A 17,188-nucleotide genomic window follows, 5' to 3' on the forward strand; every position below is an offset into this window, starting at 1 on the left:
AGGACAGTCAAGTTTCTCCACAGCAAATAAGGTATAAATGCCTTTATACCTGCAGCAATGGAAGTGATTGGAACACCAGAATCCATTGATTTGGTGGTGGGATCCAATACTTTTGGCAACATGGTGTATATAAAATGCATAAACTGATTTGGAGCAAACCACAACTGTGTGGGATACCAAAAACCCCAAAACAAAACAAAAACAAGAGATATTGTCTGTAGAAATATTTTTAATAGGAAAAAAAAAAAACCACAGACCTAAATTTTAAAATGATTGTACAGTGAAAAAAAAAAAAAAAGAAAATCCATCTTAATTTTTGTTTTTTACATTGAACAGGATGCACCACAGTTAAAAAAAATAAGAAAGTGAAGGGGCTTCAAGAATGACAAAAATCATCTTAAATTACTGCAACAACAGCTGAAAACAATGTGCTAAACCAAAGCTGCAGAGACATGACAGTGTTTAGCACAAGAACTGGGAGATAAAATGTAATGTTACATGCATGCATGCTAAAACCCGTCAAAAGCAAAAGTTAAAACCAGTTAATCACAGATCAGGATGAATGTACTTTGCTGTAACCTTTTATATCTCTAACATAAACACAGCACAAATTTGAAATGTAAAATAATTGCGAGGTACTTTAAAATTCAGCTTTGCTGGAGTGTATTATTTTTTTCTGCTCAGAACCAGAGCAACGTTAAGAATATAGAGACCATTTGAAAAGAAAGACACTTTGCTTCGCATTCTCTGGTGACCCTGATTGATGCTACTATTTAACATGAAAGATCACAGGGCAATACAAAAGGAAAAGGGAAATCACTGTTTCTGAGTGCACACCGACAACAAAAAGAGAACAAAGTGTGCTGGAAATTCAAATCTCATGCAATAAATGTGCCAATTTAATTAAATTATAGCGGCAATGTGCCTCATTTTAATAACTAGGCATTTCTAATGCAGGGTACAATTAAAACATTTTATAGGTGAAAACAGCCCCGCTCCCACTGGTTTCTGACATACCCGTAAACAGATATACACCACTCTGAGTTTCTGTAATTAAGGCACACAGGTACTTCCAATCTAATAAAAAAAAGGTCTATATTGGATGGTGGAGAGAGTTAAAAGCTAAAGTGAGTCGAGTACTGGAGTTTCTGAGGATCTCCCTTTGACTTTGAGCTCATGGATACCATGTATAACAGGGCAGAGGAGAGTGAGCTCAGGCAGACACCCATTTTCTGGTGCTGATGCAAAACTGCTCGGATACTAAGAGGCTACAGCATGTAATGTACAGCAGAACATTGTAAGTGCCGACCTACTGTGCAAACACAATGACAAACATGCTGTGAACACTTTACTACATTAACTAAAACAAGCTCTAAAACGCATCACCAAATTTACTTGGCAATCAAAATTCGTATATTTGAGTCTCGGATGGGTTACTTGTAAAAATGTCTGATATTATTACTTGGAGAGAAGCTCTGCTGTGAATCCTTGTTGAGTGTGATAAAAGTGTCTATAAATATTTCCATTGGCTTTTACAGCATCTCCACGTAGTTTTCAGGGATGAGGCCCCTCTTTCCATCCAGCTCCCCCTCCAGCCAGCCTGGCTCTCTTGACGGGGTCACTGTGGGAGAGGACAGAGCGTCACGGTGGAGGTGAGACCAAACGAGGGTGAGAGGGAGGGACAGACACCAGACAAAAGACCTCAGAGTGTTAGAGAGTGAGGACGGCAGGGGTCAGAGAAAGCTACAGTGAGATTATGCAGTTTGATCACTTAAATTTGAGCTGAACATGCCCAGTCATGTTCCTTTCCTTCCTGTATTTGTTTGAATAAAAAAACTGCAGGAACTTCTACATAGTGTTTTTATGTAACCAATACTGAAATGATAAACTAACATTTTCTATTAAAACGTTGTAGGGATTTCAAATGTGCCTTTTTATTTAGATTTATTGAAATGGGGTTGCATCATGAGGAGAGGTTATGAGTAGTCAGTATCTTACTTGTTGTAGAAAATTGCCCTATTGATTTCTTTATGGATAAATGCAGATTAAAGTTAACACTGATGAGTTCATCACAGCAGGGCAAATAAAATGGCGCCACTTTAAAACAACTCCAATATCAAAAACTGAATTACTGTTCACTCACATTTTATAAGCAGTTATTCTGTACTTTGTAATTATGTTTGCACATCCTCTTTCATTTGTGATTCTGCTTTTGATTATTGTTTTCACTATGAAGACCTTACATGGCTGCAAGGAACTGCACTGTAATCATAAATGCATCTGCCAATTTTTAAGACAACGTGTAAACACATTTCAGTTCTGATTGTAACACTAATCATTAATAAATTGCAGTTTTACCTCAGCCTTTAATGGTCTGCTTTGTATTGATAATTTGTACACTTTCCATGATCAGTTTTTTCAGTAATGAGCCTCCTCAGCTCTCTATACAGGGGGCCCGCAGGTCAGACACAACTGATTTAGGGCCTAAAAATGACGTTTAACCATCACAGACACATTCTTTTCTATTTGTTTTGTTATTGTGTTTATATATGCAAATATATATATATATATAGATTCATTGCACACTAACTGAAATATTTCAGGTCTTTTAACGTCTTAATACAGATGATTTTGGCATACAGCTCATGAAAACCCGAAATTCCTATCTCACAAAATTAGCATATCATTAAAAGGGTCTCTAAACGAGCTATGAACCTAATCATCTGAATCAACAAGTTAGCTCTAAACACCTGCAAAAGATTCCTGAGGCCTTTAAAACTCCCAGCCTGGTTCATCACTCAAAACCCCAATCATGGGTAAGACTGCCGACCTGACTGCTGTCCAGAAGGCCACTATTGACACCCTCAAGCAAGAGGGTAAGACACAGAAAGAAATTTCTGAACGAATAGGCTGTTCCCAGAGTGCTGTATCAAGGCACCTCAGTGGGAAGTCTGTGGGAAGGAAAAAGTGTGGCAGAAAGCGCTGCACAACGAGAAGAGGTGACCGGACCCTGAGGAAGATTGTGGAGAAGGGCCGATTCCAGACCTTGGGGGACCTGCGGAAGCAGTGGACTGAGTCTGGAGTAGAAACATCCAGAGCCACCGTGCACAGGCGTGTGCAGGAAATGGGCTACAGGTGCCGCATTCCCCAGACCTGGGCTACAGAGAAGCAGCACTGGACTGTTGCTCAGTGGTCCAAAGTGCTTTTTTCGGATGAAAGAAAATTCTGCATGTCATTCGGAAATCAAGGTGCCAGAGTCTGGAGGAAGACTGGGGAGAAGGAAATGCCAAAATGCCAGAAGTCCAGTGTCAAGTACCCACAGTCAGTGATGGTCTGGGGTGCTGTGTCAGCTGCTGGTGTTGGTCCACTGTGTTTTATCAAGGGCAGGGTCAATGCAGCTAGCTATCAGGAGATTTTGGAGCCCTTCATGCTTCCATCTGCTGAAAAGCTTTATGGAGATGAAGATTTCATTTTTCAGCACGACCTGGCACCTGCTCACAGTGCCAAAACCACTGGTAAATGGTTTACTGACCATGGTATCACTGTGCTCAATTGGCCTGCCAACTCTCCTGACCTGAACCCCATAGAGAATCTGTGGATATTGTGAAGAGAACGTTGAGAGACTCAAGACCCAACACTCTGGATGAGCTAAAGGCCGCTATCGAAGCATCCTGGGCCTCCATAACACCTCAGCAGTGCCACAGGCTGATTGCCTCCATGCCACGCCACATTGAAGCAGTCATTTCTGCCAAAGGATTCCCGACCAAGTATTGAGTGCATAACTGTACATGATTATTTGAAGGTTGACGTTTTTTGTATTAAAAACACTTTTCTTTTATTGGTCGGATGAAATATGCTAATTTTGTGAGATAGGAATTTTGGGTTTTCATGAGCTGTATGCCAAAATCATCCGTATTAAGACAATAAAAGACCTGAAATATTTCAGTTAGTGTGCAATGAATCTAAAATATATGAATGTTAAATTTTCATCATGACATTATGGAAAATAATGAACTTTATCACAATATGCTAATATTTTGAGAAGTACCTGTACATATATAAATAAATAAATATAAAATAATAAATAATATAAATAGCCATTAGTTTTAGTAGAATAGATAAATATAAATCCAGATTATTTCATCTTGGATACAAACAGCAGACCAAAACAATTTTCAGCAAACTACCAAAGATTAATTTTAAGAGATGATAATTCATTATTTTACAGTTGAATCCAACATGGGGACAAATTTAAGAAAAAAAAACAGACTATTGTTTTAACATTTGTAAAATGATTTTTTTTAAATAATTCTACATTAACAATATTATTTATAAAATATTAATTTAGATTTAAAGTTGTATTAGTGATGGGAAGATTAGACTTTAATATTAATAAATAGGAGCTTATGCTGTACAAAAAGCTCCTGACTTTATGCACACTTGTAATGAAACACAGGTTAGACTCTGATTATAGTCATAAAAGTTTAAGTCTGTTAAACGTTACGAGCTCTAATCAAACTATACAAAAAAAAATTTATTCTAACACATTTCTGCAATAATATTAATTACATTCTGTCTACACCAGATTTGGTGCTAAAAACTAGAATGTACAAATTTACCAAGTTATATTTTAATGAGCGGACATTTTAGTTTTTTAACTAAAAAAAGACCCGTTTTAATGAAACAGAGAGCTGCGGATTACAGTGTCATCATCCCACTTTAACTTCTTCCCATTTTTTGTGAAGTTACAACCACAAACATGGATTTTGAAATTGTCTATAACAAAAAGTCTGAAAAGTGTGAGACGTTTGTGATTCAGCTCCACCTTTTTACTGCAATCACTGCTACACGTCTTTAGGGGTATGTCTCTGCCAGTTTGCAAACCTTGAAACAAACCTTTTACCAGTTCTTTTCAAAAGAGCTCAAGCTCAGTCAGACTAGATGGAGAGCGGTTGTGAACATCAATATTCTTACCTACAGTCTTACTACAGATTCTGAAAAACATGAAGGTTTGGACTTTGACTAGGCCACTCTAGCTCAAATATGTAAGCTCTGGCGGTATTTTTAGGGTTGGGTTGATAGAAGGTGAACCTCTGTCCCAGTCTCAACTCCTTTCTAACCTTTTAACAGGTTTCCTTCAAGGATTTCCCTGTTTTTAGCTTCATGCAACTTCCTATCGACTCTGACCAGCTTCCATGTCCCTACAGAAAAATAGCATCCCACAGCATGATGCTGCTACTACCATATTTATCCATGGGTATAACGTGATCAGGGTAATGCATGTACAGTGTTGTGCATGTTGGCCAAAAAGTTCAATTTTGGTCTCCTCCGACTAGAGCACCCTTTTCCACATATTGCCATGCCCCCTACATTCCACATGAGAAACTGAAAACAGGAAAACTCACAGCATTCTTTCACCTATGTTTTCCCTTACCACTCTTACAAAAGGTCTGATTTAAAGCCATCATGTCAACAGATTCTCCCACCTGAGCTTTGGATCTCTACAGCTCCTCCAAAGTTACCATGCAGCTCTTGGTTGCATGCTCTCTTTACAAACCTTGTCATTTTAAGTAAACTGTGCTCCATGATAAGTTCAAAGTTTATTTGACTTTGTATATTGTTTTATTACCTAATCCTGCTTTGAACTTTTCCACAACCTTCTCCCTGACCTGTGTTCCTTAGTCTTCATGATGCTGTTTGTTCACTGATGTTCAACAAGCATTCGTTTTTATTAAATTGAAATGCTTTCTTATGTGGTTCTTAAATCCTTTTACCAACAACATAAACATGAACGTACTCGTGTATAAAAGCAGGAAATGATTAGCTTTAGTGTGATGATCTCAGACCATAAAAAATAAAAAAATAAAGTGAACCGGGTTGCTGGAGCTCAAAGAAATTATCATCCGTTTCTCTGTAAGCAATACAGTTTAAAAAAAAGATTGTCTTTTATTCAATAGAAGTGATCAAAGCTCATTGAAGACTTTACTTCAAGAGCTATTCTGTGTCTCCTACCCAACCCATCACTGTTCCACCTTCCCTCATCTCCCCTTTCAACTCCTGATCAGATTGGGTGCCCAGTTCCCCCTCTCTCCCCAAATGCAATATTCCAGAGCAGGTTCTGAGTAAGCGAATGGAGTTTGAGATAACACTTACCATTGCTGAATATTGCTCCGACCTGGAAGGAGAGCTCAGACTCGTGTTCGGCCTCACATGGGTACACCGCCTTGGCTTTCCTGCCGGTGACACTGAAAAATGAAGGCAATCAGTGAGCTTTGCGGAGGATTACCGTAAAGTTCAGTGTGGGAACAGGGTCTGCCTGCCCTTTCGCGCACGGGTCTGAAACAGCAAAAATTGGCATTTGCTGGAAAATAAGCAAAAAGTACCAACAGTAGGGCTAGAGTACAATACTCTTGTTTTGCCCAATCTGTAGACCAGACAGAGTGGGGAGTGAGTGACAGCACACCTACAGCACGTGCACATGCTTGTGCATGCACAGACTGTGAGATGTGCTTCGAGCAGATCTGGTACAGCAGGAACACATCAGGACACACCGCCGACAACCATCAAGGGAGATAATTAAATACCAGCAGCAGGATTCTAAAGTAGGTTTATACACACAAATAAACGTCAAACAGACATCTCCCTCGACGATGCTTGAGCTTTTAAAGTCACATTTGTGAGTTTGGAAAGTGAATTTTAAATCAGTTTGATATAGGAGACTGCCGTCAAAAAACCATGCTTATCGCTCTGCAAAGTTTTTGACAAAAATAAGTATTTATGCTATTTCCCCTGACAACACTTAAAAACTGTCCCTGCAAAAAAACTGTTGTGCACGACATTGTAAACTATTATATCGAAAGTGGGCAACATTATTATGTTGAATCTTAGCTTCAACACAAGATGCCCTGCTAAATATTTCATATTATTTGCAATGAGCAGCAAACATGGAGGATGAAAAAAGGAGAAAGGAGGCACAAAAACTGAAAAAAATAAAGTTTGTGGTCACAGAGTTGTCAATGCAACAATGTTCAGCAGAGCCTTCATATGGAGTTTTTTGTAAGAACATAGAGCAGCATTGGCAGAAATGAGGACTTGTATTTACATGAAAATACCCTTAATGGATGGTGCTCTTTGCATAGTCCTCTGCAGAATTTGATGGCATTGAAAACGATTTCGGATTTTATTCTAAAGCAGGCAGAGTCATCATTCCGAGAGATGCACCTCATCTTTAATCAGATGCTATTTGTGTCTGGAGGAGAGGGGGTAGGGCATTTGTTCCAGTTCCAGCAAATACATGTAGTTCATGAAATATTTCAATGGTAAAAGTAAAGCATGAGGGAGTGTCTGAAAACCTGAGGGGAAACATTTAGATAAAAAACTGTCCTCAGAAAACTCATCTCAATGAATGTTGTTTAAATTTGGGCCCTTTTAAGGATTTCTTTAAACAGTTCTTATTCAGGGTGGAAACAACATTTCAAATGGTGCACATGTTTTCATTTATTGTGGACTTTCTCCAGTCCACACAGGGACAAGATTACGCAGTACTGTGAAAATTATTTGCACCATTAATTAAGTCTTCTGTTTTGGCTTTTTTTTGGTCACACTTACATGTTTCCGATCAATTTTATTTACAAACCTTAGATGAAAAATATTCTGAATAAATACAAACTGCAGTTGCAATGCAATGAAGGTTTAATTTCACCATAAGTTAAATCCATAATTAATTGATGATTAAGTAGATTTATTTTGTTCATTTTCACCAACCACATCCAGGCCTAGTAACTGCCTGACCTACAGATTTACAAAATTGCCAAAATAGACCCTGTCTGAAAACATGGGGTAGGCTAAATTATCTCAAAGTATCACATCATGCCCCTACCTAAAGATGTTTAGAGGAGAAACAAAGACATTACATGTTTTAAGTCTGGAAAGGGCTGCAAAACCATTATTGTGTCTTTGGGAATCCAGAAAACCCCAGTGAAAGCCACTATCCACAAATAGAGAAAACCTGGAACAGTGGTAAACCTTCACAGGAGTGGCCGACCTACCAATATTACTCTAAGAGTGCATTGACACTCATCCAGGAGGTCTCACATTTTCCACAACACATCTCGATGATCCCTAAGACTTTGAAAATATTCTGTGGACTGAAGAGACAACAGAGGAACGTTTTGGAAGGTGTAGGTCCAACGTAGAAACTAACAAAATATATATAAAAAAAAAAGAACAACACAGTGACAGTTAAACATGGTGGTGGTAGCCTGATGGCCCGAGGGTGCTTTCTTGCTTCAGGATCTAACATATTTGTTGTAGGAACCATTAATTGTGCCCTCTACTAGAAAACCCTGAACAAGAACGTACAGCCATCACATAATGACCTCAAGCACACTTAGATTATGCGGCAGGACCAAAGACCAAAAGGAGGTTCAAAACAAACAAAATGAAGGGTTTGGAGTGGCCTAGTCAAAGTCTTTACTAAAATCTGATTAAGCTGTTTTGGCATGACCTTAAATTTTTTTTATTTGATGATCAGAAACAAAACCATGGTTTACTCCACAGGTCAGGAATCTGCACAGGGAAAAGGAAGAAGCTCACAGCAGTGGAGATTGGGTGCGGTACAAGCAGGCCAAGAACAAACTAACAAAGGAGATCAAAGCAGCTAAGAGAAGCTACAGTGAGAAGCTTAACAACAGAGTTTCTACTGGTGACACTTCATCTGTATGGACTGGTCTGAGAAACCTCACTGCCTATAGGAGCCCCCCCACCCATCCTGAACAGAGTCGTCTCCTGGCCAACCGTCTGAATGGCTTCTACTGCAGACATGACAAGAAGCCATTCACACCTGAAATCATCTCCTCCACATCCCATTCAGGAACAAGTTCTTCCCACAAAGCTACTAACCCCCTACCTTCAGATCCACTGCCTGCACTAAAGATCTCCGAGGAAGATCTAAATAGGCTCTTTCAGCGCATGAAAACAAAGAAAGCTGGAGGACCTGATAACGTCTCCCCATCATGCCTGAAAGCCTGCGCACATCAACTTGCTCCGATCTTCACAAGGATCTTCAACAAGTCACTGGAGAAATGTGAGGTCCCCTCCTGCCTCAAACGATCCACCATCATCCCGGTTCCCAAGAAACCCACCATCCATGGATTAAATGACTACAGACCTGTAGCCCTGACGTCTGTGGTCATGAAATCCTTTGAGCGGCTGGTGTTGAAGCACCTGAAAGACATCACAGGCCCCCAGCTGGACCCCCTGCAGTTTGCTTACTGAGCAAACAGGTCGGCAGATGATGCTGTTAACTTAGGTCTACACTTCATCCTGCAACACCTCGACCACCCAGGGACGTACGCCAGGATCCTGTTTGTAGACTTCAGCTCGGCCTTCAAAACTATCATACCAGACATCCTCCACCAGAAGCTCACCCAGCTCAACGTCCCAGCCTCCACCTGTCAGTGGATCAACAGCTTCCTGACGGACCGACAGCAGCAGGTGAGACTGGGGAGCATCTTCTCCCAAACCAGATCAATAAGTACTGGTGCCCCCCAGGGTTGTGTTCTATCCCCACTCCTCTTCTCCCTCTATACAAATGACTGCACCTCATCGGACTCGTCCGTGAAACTCCTTAAGTTTGCAGACGACACCACTGTCATTGGACTTATCCAGGATGGTGTTGAGTCTGCATACAGACAGGAGGTGGATCGGCTGGTACACTGGTGCAGTCAGAACTACCTTGAACTGAACCCACTCAAGACTGTGGAAATGGTGGTGGACCTTTAGAGAACACCACCCCCATACACCCCCCTCACCATCCTCAACAACACCGTATCGGCCGTGGACCACTTCAGGTTCTTAGGAACCACCATCTCTGAGGACCTGAGATGGTCTTCACACATAGACACTGTTCAAAAGAAGGCCCAGCAGAGACTGTACTTCCTGAGGCAACTCAAGAAGTTAAACCTTCCACAGGAGCTGCTGGTCATCTTCTACACTGCCATCATTCAGTCTGTCCTGTCTTCATCCATCTCAGTGTGGTTTGGCTCATCCACAAAACAGGACAAGTCCAGACTACAACGAATAATCAGGACTGCAGAGAGAATAATCAGGGCTGACCTTCCCTCCATCCAGGACTTATACAGGTCTAGGGTCAGGAAAAGAGCTGCTAAAATATCTGCAGACCCCACACACCCTGCACATAAACTGTTTAGAGTTTTACCTTCACGCCGCCATGGCACTGTACATATATTTATTTATAATGTTGACTCTAAAAGATAAAGCACCAAATATAAATGAAGGAAATAAATATGACGAAATCAGAAAAGGCATTGGAAGAGGCAAAAATAAATAAAACACTGCTTTACCTCTGCTCTTGCTTTTCTTTGTTTGTAGCAGCTGTTGTTGAAGCAGGGTGATTGTCACCTGAAGCTCTAGAAGCAGAAAGTGGCACTAGAGGAGATCTGCAATTAATCACAACAGAAAGGGTATTGTTCACAGGGTGTAAAAACGACACAAGGATTCTTAAACCATAACATATACACAGAATCATCTGGGGCAAGAAGAACAGACTGATCAGAACTAAACAAACGCAGCAAAAACATTTTTAAAACAAAGTTACAGAAGATTTTTCTTCATTTCCAGCAGTAGAGCAGAGAAGAGTCAGAACAAAATTCTAAAGTGATGAGAAACAACCCAACAGTTAACTGCAATAGTATCAAAATTTAGAAAGGTGTGAGAGAATGAGCAAATAGATGTTATTTAGCTGTCTGGGGCAGCAAATTAAACACTGAATACTCATTGTGTCCAGGCTGAATGTTTGCCACAACAAAATAGGACAACCAGCTTCGGTGAAATTGTCTCAATCCATCAAAAGAGCCATTTGAAGTAGATAATCTCTCAGAACATGAACATATTAATCTAAAATACAAATTTATTAATGCAGCTTTTGTAAAAATCACTTTAACTCAGTATTTCTACCATTTCCCTAAAATCTTTTATAAATAGATCATTTACTTTGTGGTAAGACGGTGTCAAGAGGTCAATATAATAATCCTTATGTTTACAACTAATATGCTTGCATCTAGTGCTTTTATTTTTGTTACAATTATTTTATGTTTAATTCCATGTCTGCAAAACTATTTATAAAGTCTAGAAGTCAAAGGTCAAAACATCACTTTCAGCAAAGCTTCAAAGCTTTCCTGGTATACAGTAGTAGTAGCTATGCTTGACAACTGGTTGTCAGGGCCAACGGGTCTATAGCTGCTTTAAAGGGTGGAGGTAGGGGTCCTGTTAAAGGCAGAGTGCAGCCAGGCTTCCCTCTGTGTTCCATGCCAGCCCCGGGGCCATTGCTAATACAGAACATAATGAGCAAATTGCTTCTAGTTGCCGCTCCCATAGAGACGCTAATAAAGGCAATTAGAGGGAGCAGCTGGGGAGGGGCTTGAGTTGGGGAGGATGTTGTGAATAATGGTTACGTTAGCAGTGATGGAGGTGAGAGAGATGGCTTTGAGAGATAGCACGTTAAAGGGTATTTTGTGAATGTAAACAGTACTGTGCTTGCACTTTCATTCCCCACTTTGCGTTGCTTCCTCCCCTTCATTTCTTCCATTGCTTCTCTCTCAGGGCGCTTGTCCATCCCCAGCGGTGGCTGTTTAGTTCAGTCTAGGCCTGACTGTGGGTGATTTATGGCTCTGCAGCAGTGTGGAAGTGCTGTGGTGCTCAGCTGCTCCACATCAGCATGGGGGGACAGTGCGCTGCAGTGCAGCAAATCCACTCATTAACCTGGGCCCAAGCACAATCACCACCTCCCTGGGTCACAGCCAGGAGGAGGAGAGGAGCACTAATACTTTACCCACCTGCAGAAGAACTGCATTACAGGCAATTAAAACCTGGGGGATGGGGGTTTTAGGACCGGACCTTTAGTGGAGCTTCTTCTGAACTGTACATGACAGTGGACTGGTTCATAAATAAAAGGCGCACCAACAACTGATCAGATCACTTGAGATAAACATTTTAAGCTAAATCTGATTTTCAATAGTGTTCACTGCAAGCTAATATTTTTTTCCAATAACACAAATGTAACATTTTCTGAGAGCCCATAAAAAGTTACAATGGCATCTTTATGGCATTGGACTATAGATGACAAAACATTTTTAAAACGTTTTCAAAAAGCCTGAAGTTTAGTGTACAGACACTAAGCACCACCAATGAATACCTCAGTAAAGGTCACAGATAAATCAATGTGTAAAGGTTAAGTCGTGTCCAGAATGCTATGAGGCAATATTAAATACATTTTCTGCTACTTTATGTGGTCTTTATGTAATTACAACTTTACAATACTCAACCAAAACCAACTTTAGCTTTGATAAAAAAAAAGGTGTCCGCTATGTTTTACAACAGTCAGACAGATGTCCTCACATTTGACTCAAAAATACTTACATATACAGATCATTTTCTCTCAATGACTGGAAAAAGCCCATGTTGTTGCATCACCCGTCCTCCACCATACCTGATCATAGGATGGTTGTACCGCTATACTGTTTGCTATTATCCAAACATGGTGGAGTATTTTAAAGCAAAACATCTTTACTTTGGTATCATCTGTCCAAAGGTTCATTCAGCTTTGCAAGCCTACGATGTACTATCAGCTCATATTTAAAGAGAGAAGAGGCTTTCTTCTGGCAACCCATCAAAACAAACCACATTTCATCTTTTTCTAATTTTCCTTTCTTGAACTGTGACATTTCATTTGCTAATTGAGACCTGTGGAGTCTCAGATGAAGCTCTTGCCGTTTTTGCAATTTCTCTGAGCACTGCAAGCTGACCTTGAGGTGAATTTGCGGGGACTTCACTTCTAGGAAGACTGACCTCTGTCTTAATACCCCTTTTTACCGTTTAGGGTGCGATAAATGTCCCTTTTTCCTGTCTTAATGTGTTTTGTGAAAGGACTGATGCAGTGAGGGGCTGTAAAAATCATCCCTCTTCTGTTGCGTCCCCGAGTCGCCAAGCAAGGTAGCAACAGCGTCACATCTTGTATAACGGAAAGCTGGCTTTGCGGGTCAAGGGAGAGATGACACGTGGTTTGTGTGGTGAGCCAGGCGCAGAAAAAGGACTCTGAAATTATTTCTGAAGAGACAAGTAGGAACGTGAGATATATAATTTAAACTTGGAAGCATTTGTTTGGGAAACACTGCCAGCTTTTAGGCTGGTCTTTGTGGTTTTATGACAGGAATGTTTAATGAAAGGGACTAATGTTATCCCTTATGAATCATCCTTCTCTTTCTGTGATGAACTTCAAATTGGTTGGAAATGGTCTTACAACCCTTGCAAAATTCATGGCCAGCAAAAATTGCTTTCCTAAAGTCAGGCCAGGCCGCTAATGCCTTTTCACCTAGACATTAATTTACCACACACACCCGAATGCTTCAGATGATGATGAACAGTTATCAAAGAGTACTACATTTTATTACTAGCATCTGGGTGTTGCTTTCCTACTTAAATCCCATGTAAGCAGCAAGTTTAACCCTAGAATTGAAAGATGGTCTTTAACATGACTGGATCTTTATTTTTTTAGAAGTTCACCGATGTCATTAACACCTGAACACCCTATAGGCACCCTGAGCATTGTAAAGCACAAAATAAAACCAAACATTTATTTCACGTATGTCCATAACCATCTCTAACAGAGGATTAAGTAAATCTTCGATTAACTTTAAAGTAAAAACAAAAAAGTAATTGAACTAATTAGCAAATAAACAGAAAAATCAAGCTGGTGTTCTTCTAATGTCCTGGAAAGTTCTCAAATCTATTAACGGTAAATTCATTTCAGCCAAAATTGTCTTCACAATTACAGCCAAGCCGAGGCAAAGGAAATTGTCTCTGCAACAAAAATAGCATCAACCTTTAGATTGTTTTTTTTTTATTATTTCACTCACAACAAACAAAGCATAGTTTATTCAGTAAATATGACTAAACACACAAGAAATAACACTGAAAACACATGTAAGGACAAGGTCAAAAAGTGTTCCATTTACCATTTATAACGGCTCGATTCAAAATTAACATTCCAGATTTGACTTACTTCACCTGCTTTTCTCAAGGTCATCTAAAAATGTCTTTGCTGGACTTTTAGGCCTTACCAAGATAATCTCTTATCCCACACAGACTGTCCCAGATTCTCTATCATATGGAGGTTTTTGTGGCATCAGCAATTGTATAATCAAAGATTTGCCATACCATTAAATATTGATCAATGATTTCAAAACTTGAAATATTTCAAGTTATGAGATCCCTACAAACACTATAATTTTGCAGGAAATGTTAGAAGAATGTTACAAGTGTAAAATGCAACCAAAAACATTCGTTGGACTTTTTGAGGTTCGCTGATTCTTTTTAAACCATCAAATTTATCTTATCAGGAGGGACTGCTTAACCAATAAGAGAAGGACTTGGAATAATGATAGAGATGTCTTATGTTAGCCAACAAATAAAACTGATTCTATTATAGTTGTTCTAATCCACATTCTTGAGGCTGGGAGAGAGCAAAAATGTACAAATAGCTGACTCACGCGAACATTTCCAAAAATATTTTTTGACAAAGTAGATATAAAAGAAACATTCTGCAAAAAGGTAGGTTTTGTATTTTATTAATAATAAATCAGGGTTATTTTACATATTCATAGAAGACCAACCACAGGAGGAATTCAAGACAAGCGAAGCTCTGCTTCTCATTACTGCAAGAATTTCACCGTAACGAGTCAGAACCTTGTTGATCCTGGCATGGAGCTAACGTGGGGATGAGCAAGGCCATGAACTGTCTTCACAGTAAACGAAGGAGGGCAATGGTAGGATTCATATCCGTTTCTGGTAGAAAGCAGGATCAAAACTACAGCCGTGCTCTTCACCCGGCTACTGCCAGTTTGGGTGGGCAGGAAATCAGCTCAAATCCACAATCTTATGATCCACAGCTGTCGGCCACTGAAAGGCCTGGAGAGCTAAAGGCAAGACAGACAGTCACAAGGAAAAAGTTGAGAAAAAAATGGCAGAATATTCAACTTGTGAAGGCTGTGGGTAGCAGGGAAACTGGGAAAAGCTGTGACTGACTTTAAAGTGAAGAAGAGAAATGAGGTGAAATTCAGTGAAGATAAATGATGCCAGAGCACAAAAAAACAAAAACTGTAAGATATTGTGAATCAGGATGCCTCTGTGCATGACCAGGCAGATTTTACAGAAAACCAACAACAAAAACCTTTGCCCAGGTGCACCTCTGGGAAAAGCAGACGACAGATATCACATTTCTGAAGCTGCCTGGAAGTAATCTAGCAACTGCAATCCCTGCTCCCTTTGGCTAGGAAAGAAGCCGAATCCCTGGATCCAATGCCAGGGAGGTGCTGTGCCAACAGGTCTCACCATCTCAAATTTATGAGTGAGCAAAGCCAGGGCGACACCCTGTGACATATGGCGCAAGTCTTCATAAAGGGACGGGGGCTGCGGCTATAAGGGTAAACAAGATGAATACCTCTGCAATGTCAATACAATTTACACGTCCAACGCACGGCCACCTGTCTTCCAAACAAATAAGGCCCGAGATTTACGAGCTCCTCCTGGTCGTTTCTTCTGTCCTCCGACATGATGCCACATATGTGAGAAAGCACAAAAGGCACCCACAGAAAAAAAAAAACAGTGGCTTACATAACACTTATATAGTCTTGTCTGTTTATTCCTGCAACTCCAAAGACATGCTCCACACAGAGGTCAGAGAATAAAGGAATCACTCTGTCCTGTCAAGTTGGGAAGTAGATTCGTTTTCATTTTTTTGTTCAGCAGAGGGGGAAGGGACTATGAATGAGGGAAAGTCTATTTCAAGGTGAATCTAGACATGACACAGCAGAGAGTCTAACATCTGCAGCGTAACCCAATAATTCATCTCTCACATTAGCATTCAAGGCAAGTTCTGGCCTTGAAACAACAAAAAGAACCAAGGACTCGGAGGGACTGTGGACAAAATGGAAAAGATAGAGAGATGTTTGCTAAGGCATGACACTAGTACTATATTTTTCATTTAGTTCAACAGATTAGGAGAGGTTACCACTATTCAACATGAGTTTGCAGATAATTATGATAATTTTCCTTTAGGGTCCCTTGACCCTATCCTAGATAATGGATTAGGGTATTGATCGCTGCATTTTTAGCTGATCTGTATCAAAATCCTTAACAAAAAACAATGTAGATCCCAGTTGGTGCTCCTGTCTTATTTTTTTCTGGTGCATCCCGGCAAGCCATGTGGGTGTTTAATCACACACAGCTTACACAGCATACAAAACTGCATCATAGTCTTTGCCTTATTGTGTTGATCTAATGAATCTGGGTTTCCTTTAATTAACATTTGTGCATTCACAATAACTGTAACGGCAATAAGTAGACTGTGTTGGCTGCTGGAACTTCCACTTTAGTTCTCGGTGTAGAAGAAATAGTTTCACAAAGCACAGCTATCACACTAGACATTAAGGTTTTAAAACCATCAAAGCAAAGTGCTACGTTTATGAAGCAGGACAACAAACTTTCTGTAAGTTTTGTCAACACACAATTGACTAGAACTGGACTAAAATATGTTTATTAATGAGCAACATCAAAACATGATATTATTAGCCCAGAACTTCAGCAAGCTGCTCACAAATTGAGAAAAAATGTTTTGAGAAAATCATGAGCTTATTGAAACTGTGTGCAGTCAGTCTTCAACTCTTCAAAATGTTTAGAGAACTCTTGCAGGAAAACAATCAGAAGATAAAGTGCTGTGAAGACAAAAAACCCAGGAAGCAGAGTAAATATGATGCCAGTAAAATGCTTTACTTTGCCAAAAGTTAAAGGCAAAACACAATGTGTTCCCTCCCAGAGAAATTCAGTTTTCAGTCTGTTAGTGCCTTTTTTTTCCTGCAGAAAATCTTCAAATAACAGTTGGGTAAACAGTCTTGCTCTCATATTTCAAAGACCCCTTGGATCACTGAACCAATAATATTTCTGGCTATGTAATACAGATGGGCCAAGCAGAGACCTCAACCTTTTATGACTCACTGTGATGTTTGGTAATAAAAAACTGCAAAATAAGAATGCTGCTTATGTCTTTTATCAAATATTTTGTAACATTTTATTTCATCACCAACAATTTACATAGTTAAGTTAGATAATCAAG

At 39.9% G+C, this 17,188-nt stretch overlaps 1 protein-coding gene across 4 annotated transcripts in view; it reads right to left on the reverse strand.

The window, feature by feature from the left end:
• Positions 1–392: 392 nt before the first annotated feature.
• arhgap10 (Rho GTPase activating protein 10) overlaps positions 393–17,188 on the reverse strand; it is an 82,855-nt gene continuing 66,059 nt past the window's right edge. For 3 of the 4 annotated variants that reach the window (XM_047365096.1, XM_047365095.1, XM_047365097.1), the window contains 3 exons: positions 10,365–10,460; positions 6,154–6,245; positions 393–1,621 (listed from right to left, as the gene is read on the reverse strand). In XM_047365096.1, the coding sequence (XP_047221052.1) occupies positions 1,533–1,621; positions 6,154–6,245; positions 10,365–10,460 (277 nt within the window). In that variant the 3' untranslated portion in view covers positions 393–1,532. Of the gene's footprint in view, positions 1,622–6,153; positions 6,246–10,364; positions 10,461–14,629; positions 16,791–17,188 lie in introns of those variants that run through there. The other variant, XM_047365098.1, reaches the window with a different exon arrangement.

The sequence above is a fragment of the Girardinichthys multiradiatus genome, chromosome 5 (assembly GCF_021462225.1).
Source record: "Girardinichthys multiradiatus isolate DD_20200921_A chromosome 5, DD_fGirMul_XY1, whole genome shotgun sequence".
NCBI lineage: Eukaryota > Metazoa > Chordata > Actinopteri > Cyprinodontiformes > Goodeidae > Girardinichthys > Girardinichthys multiradiatus.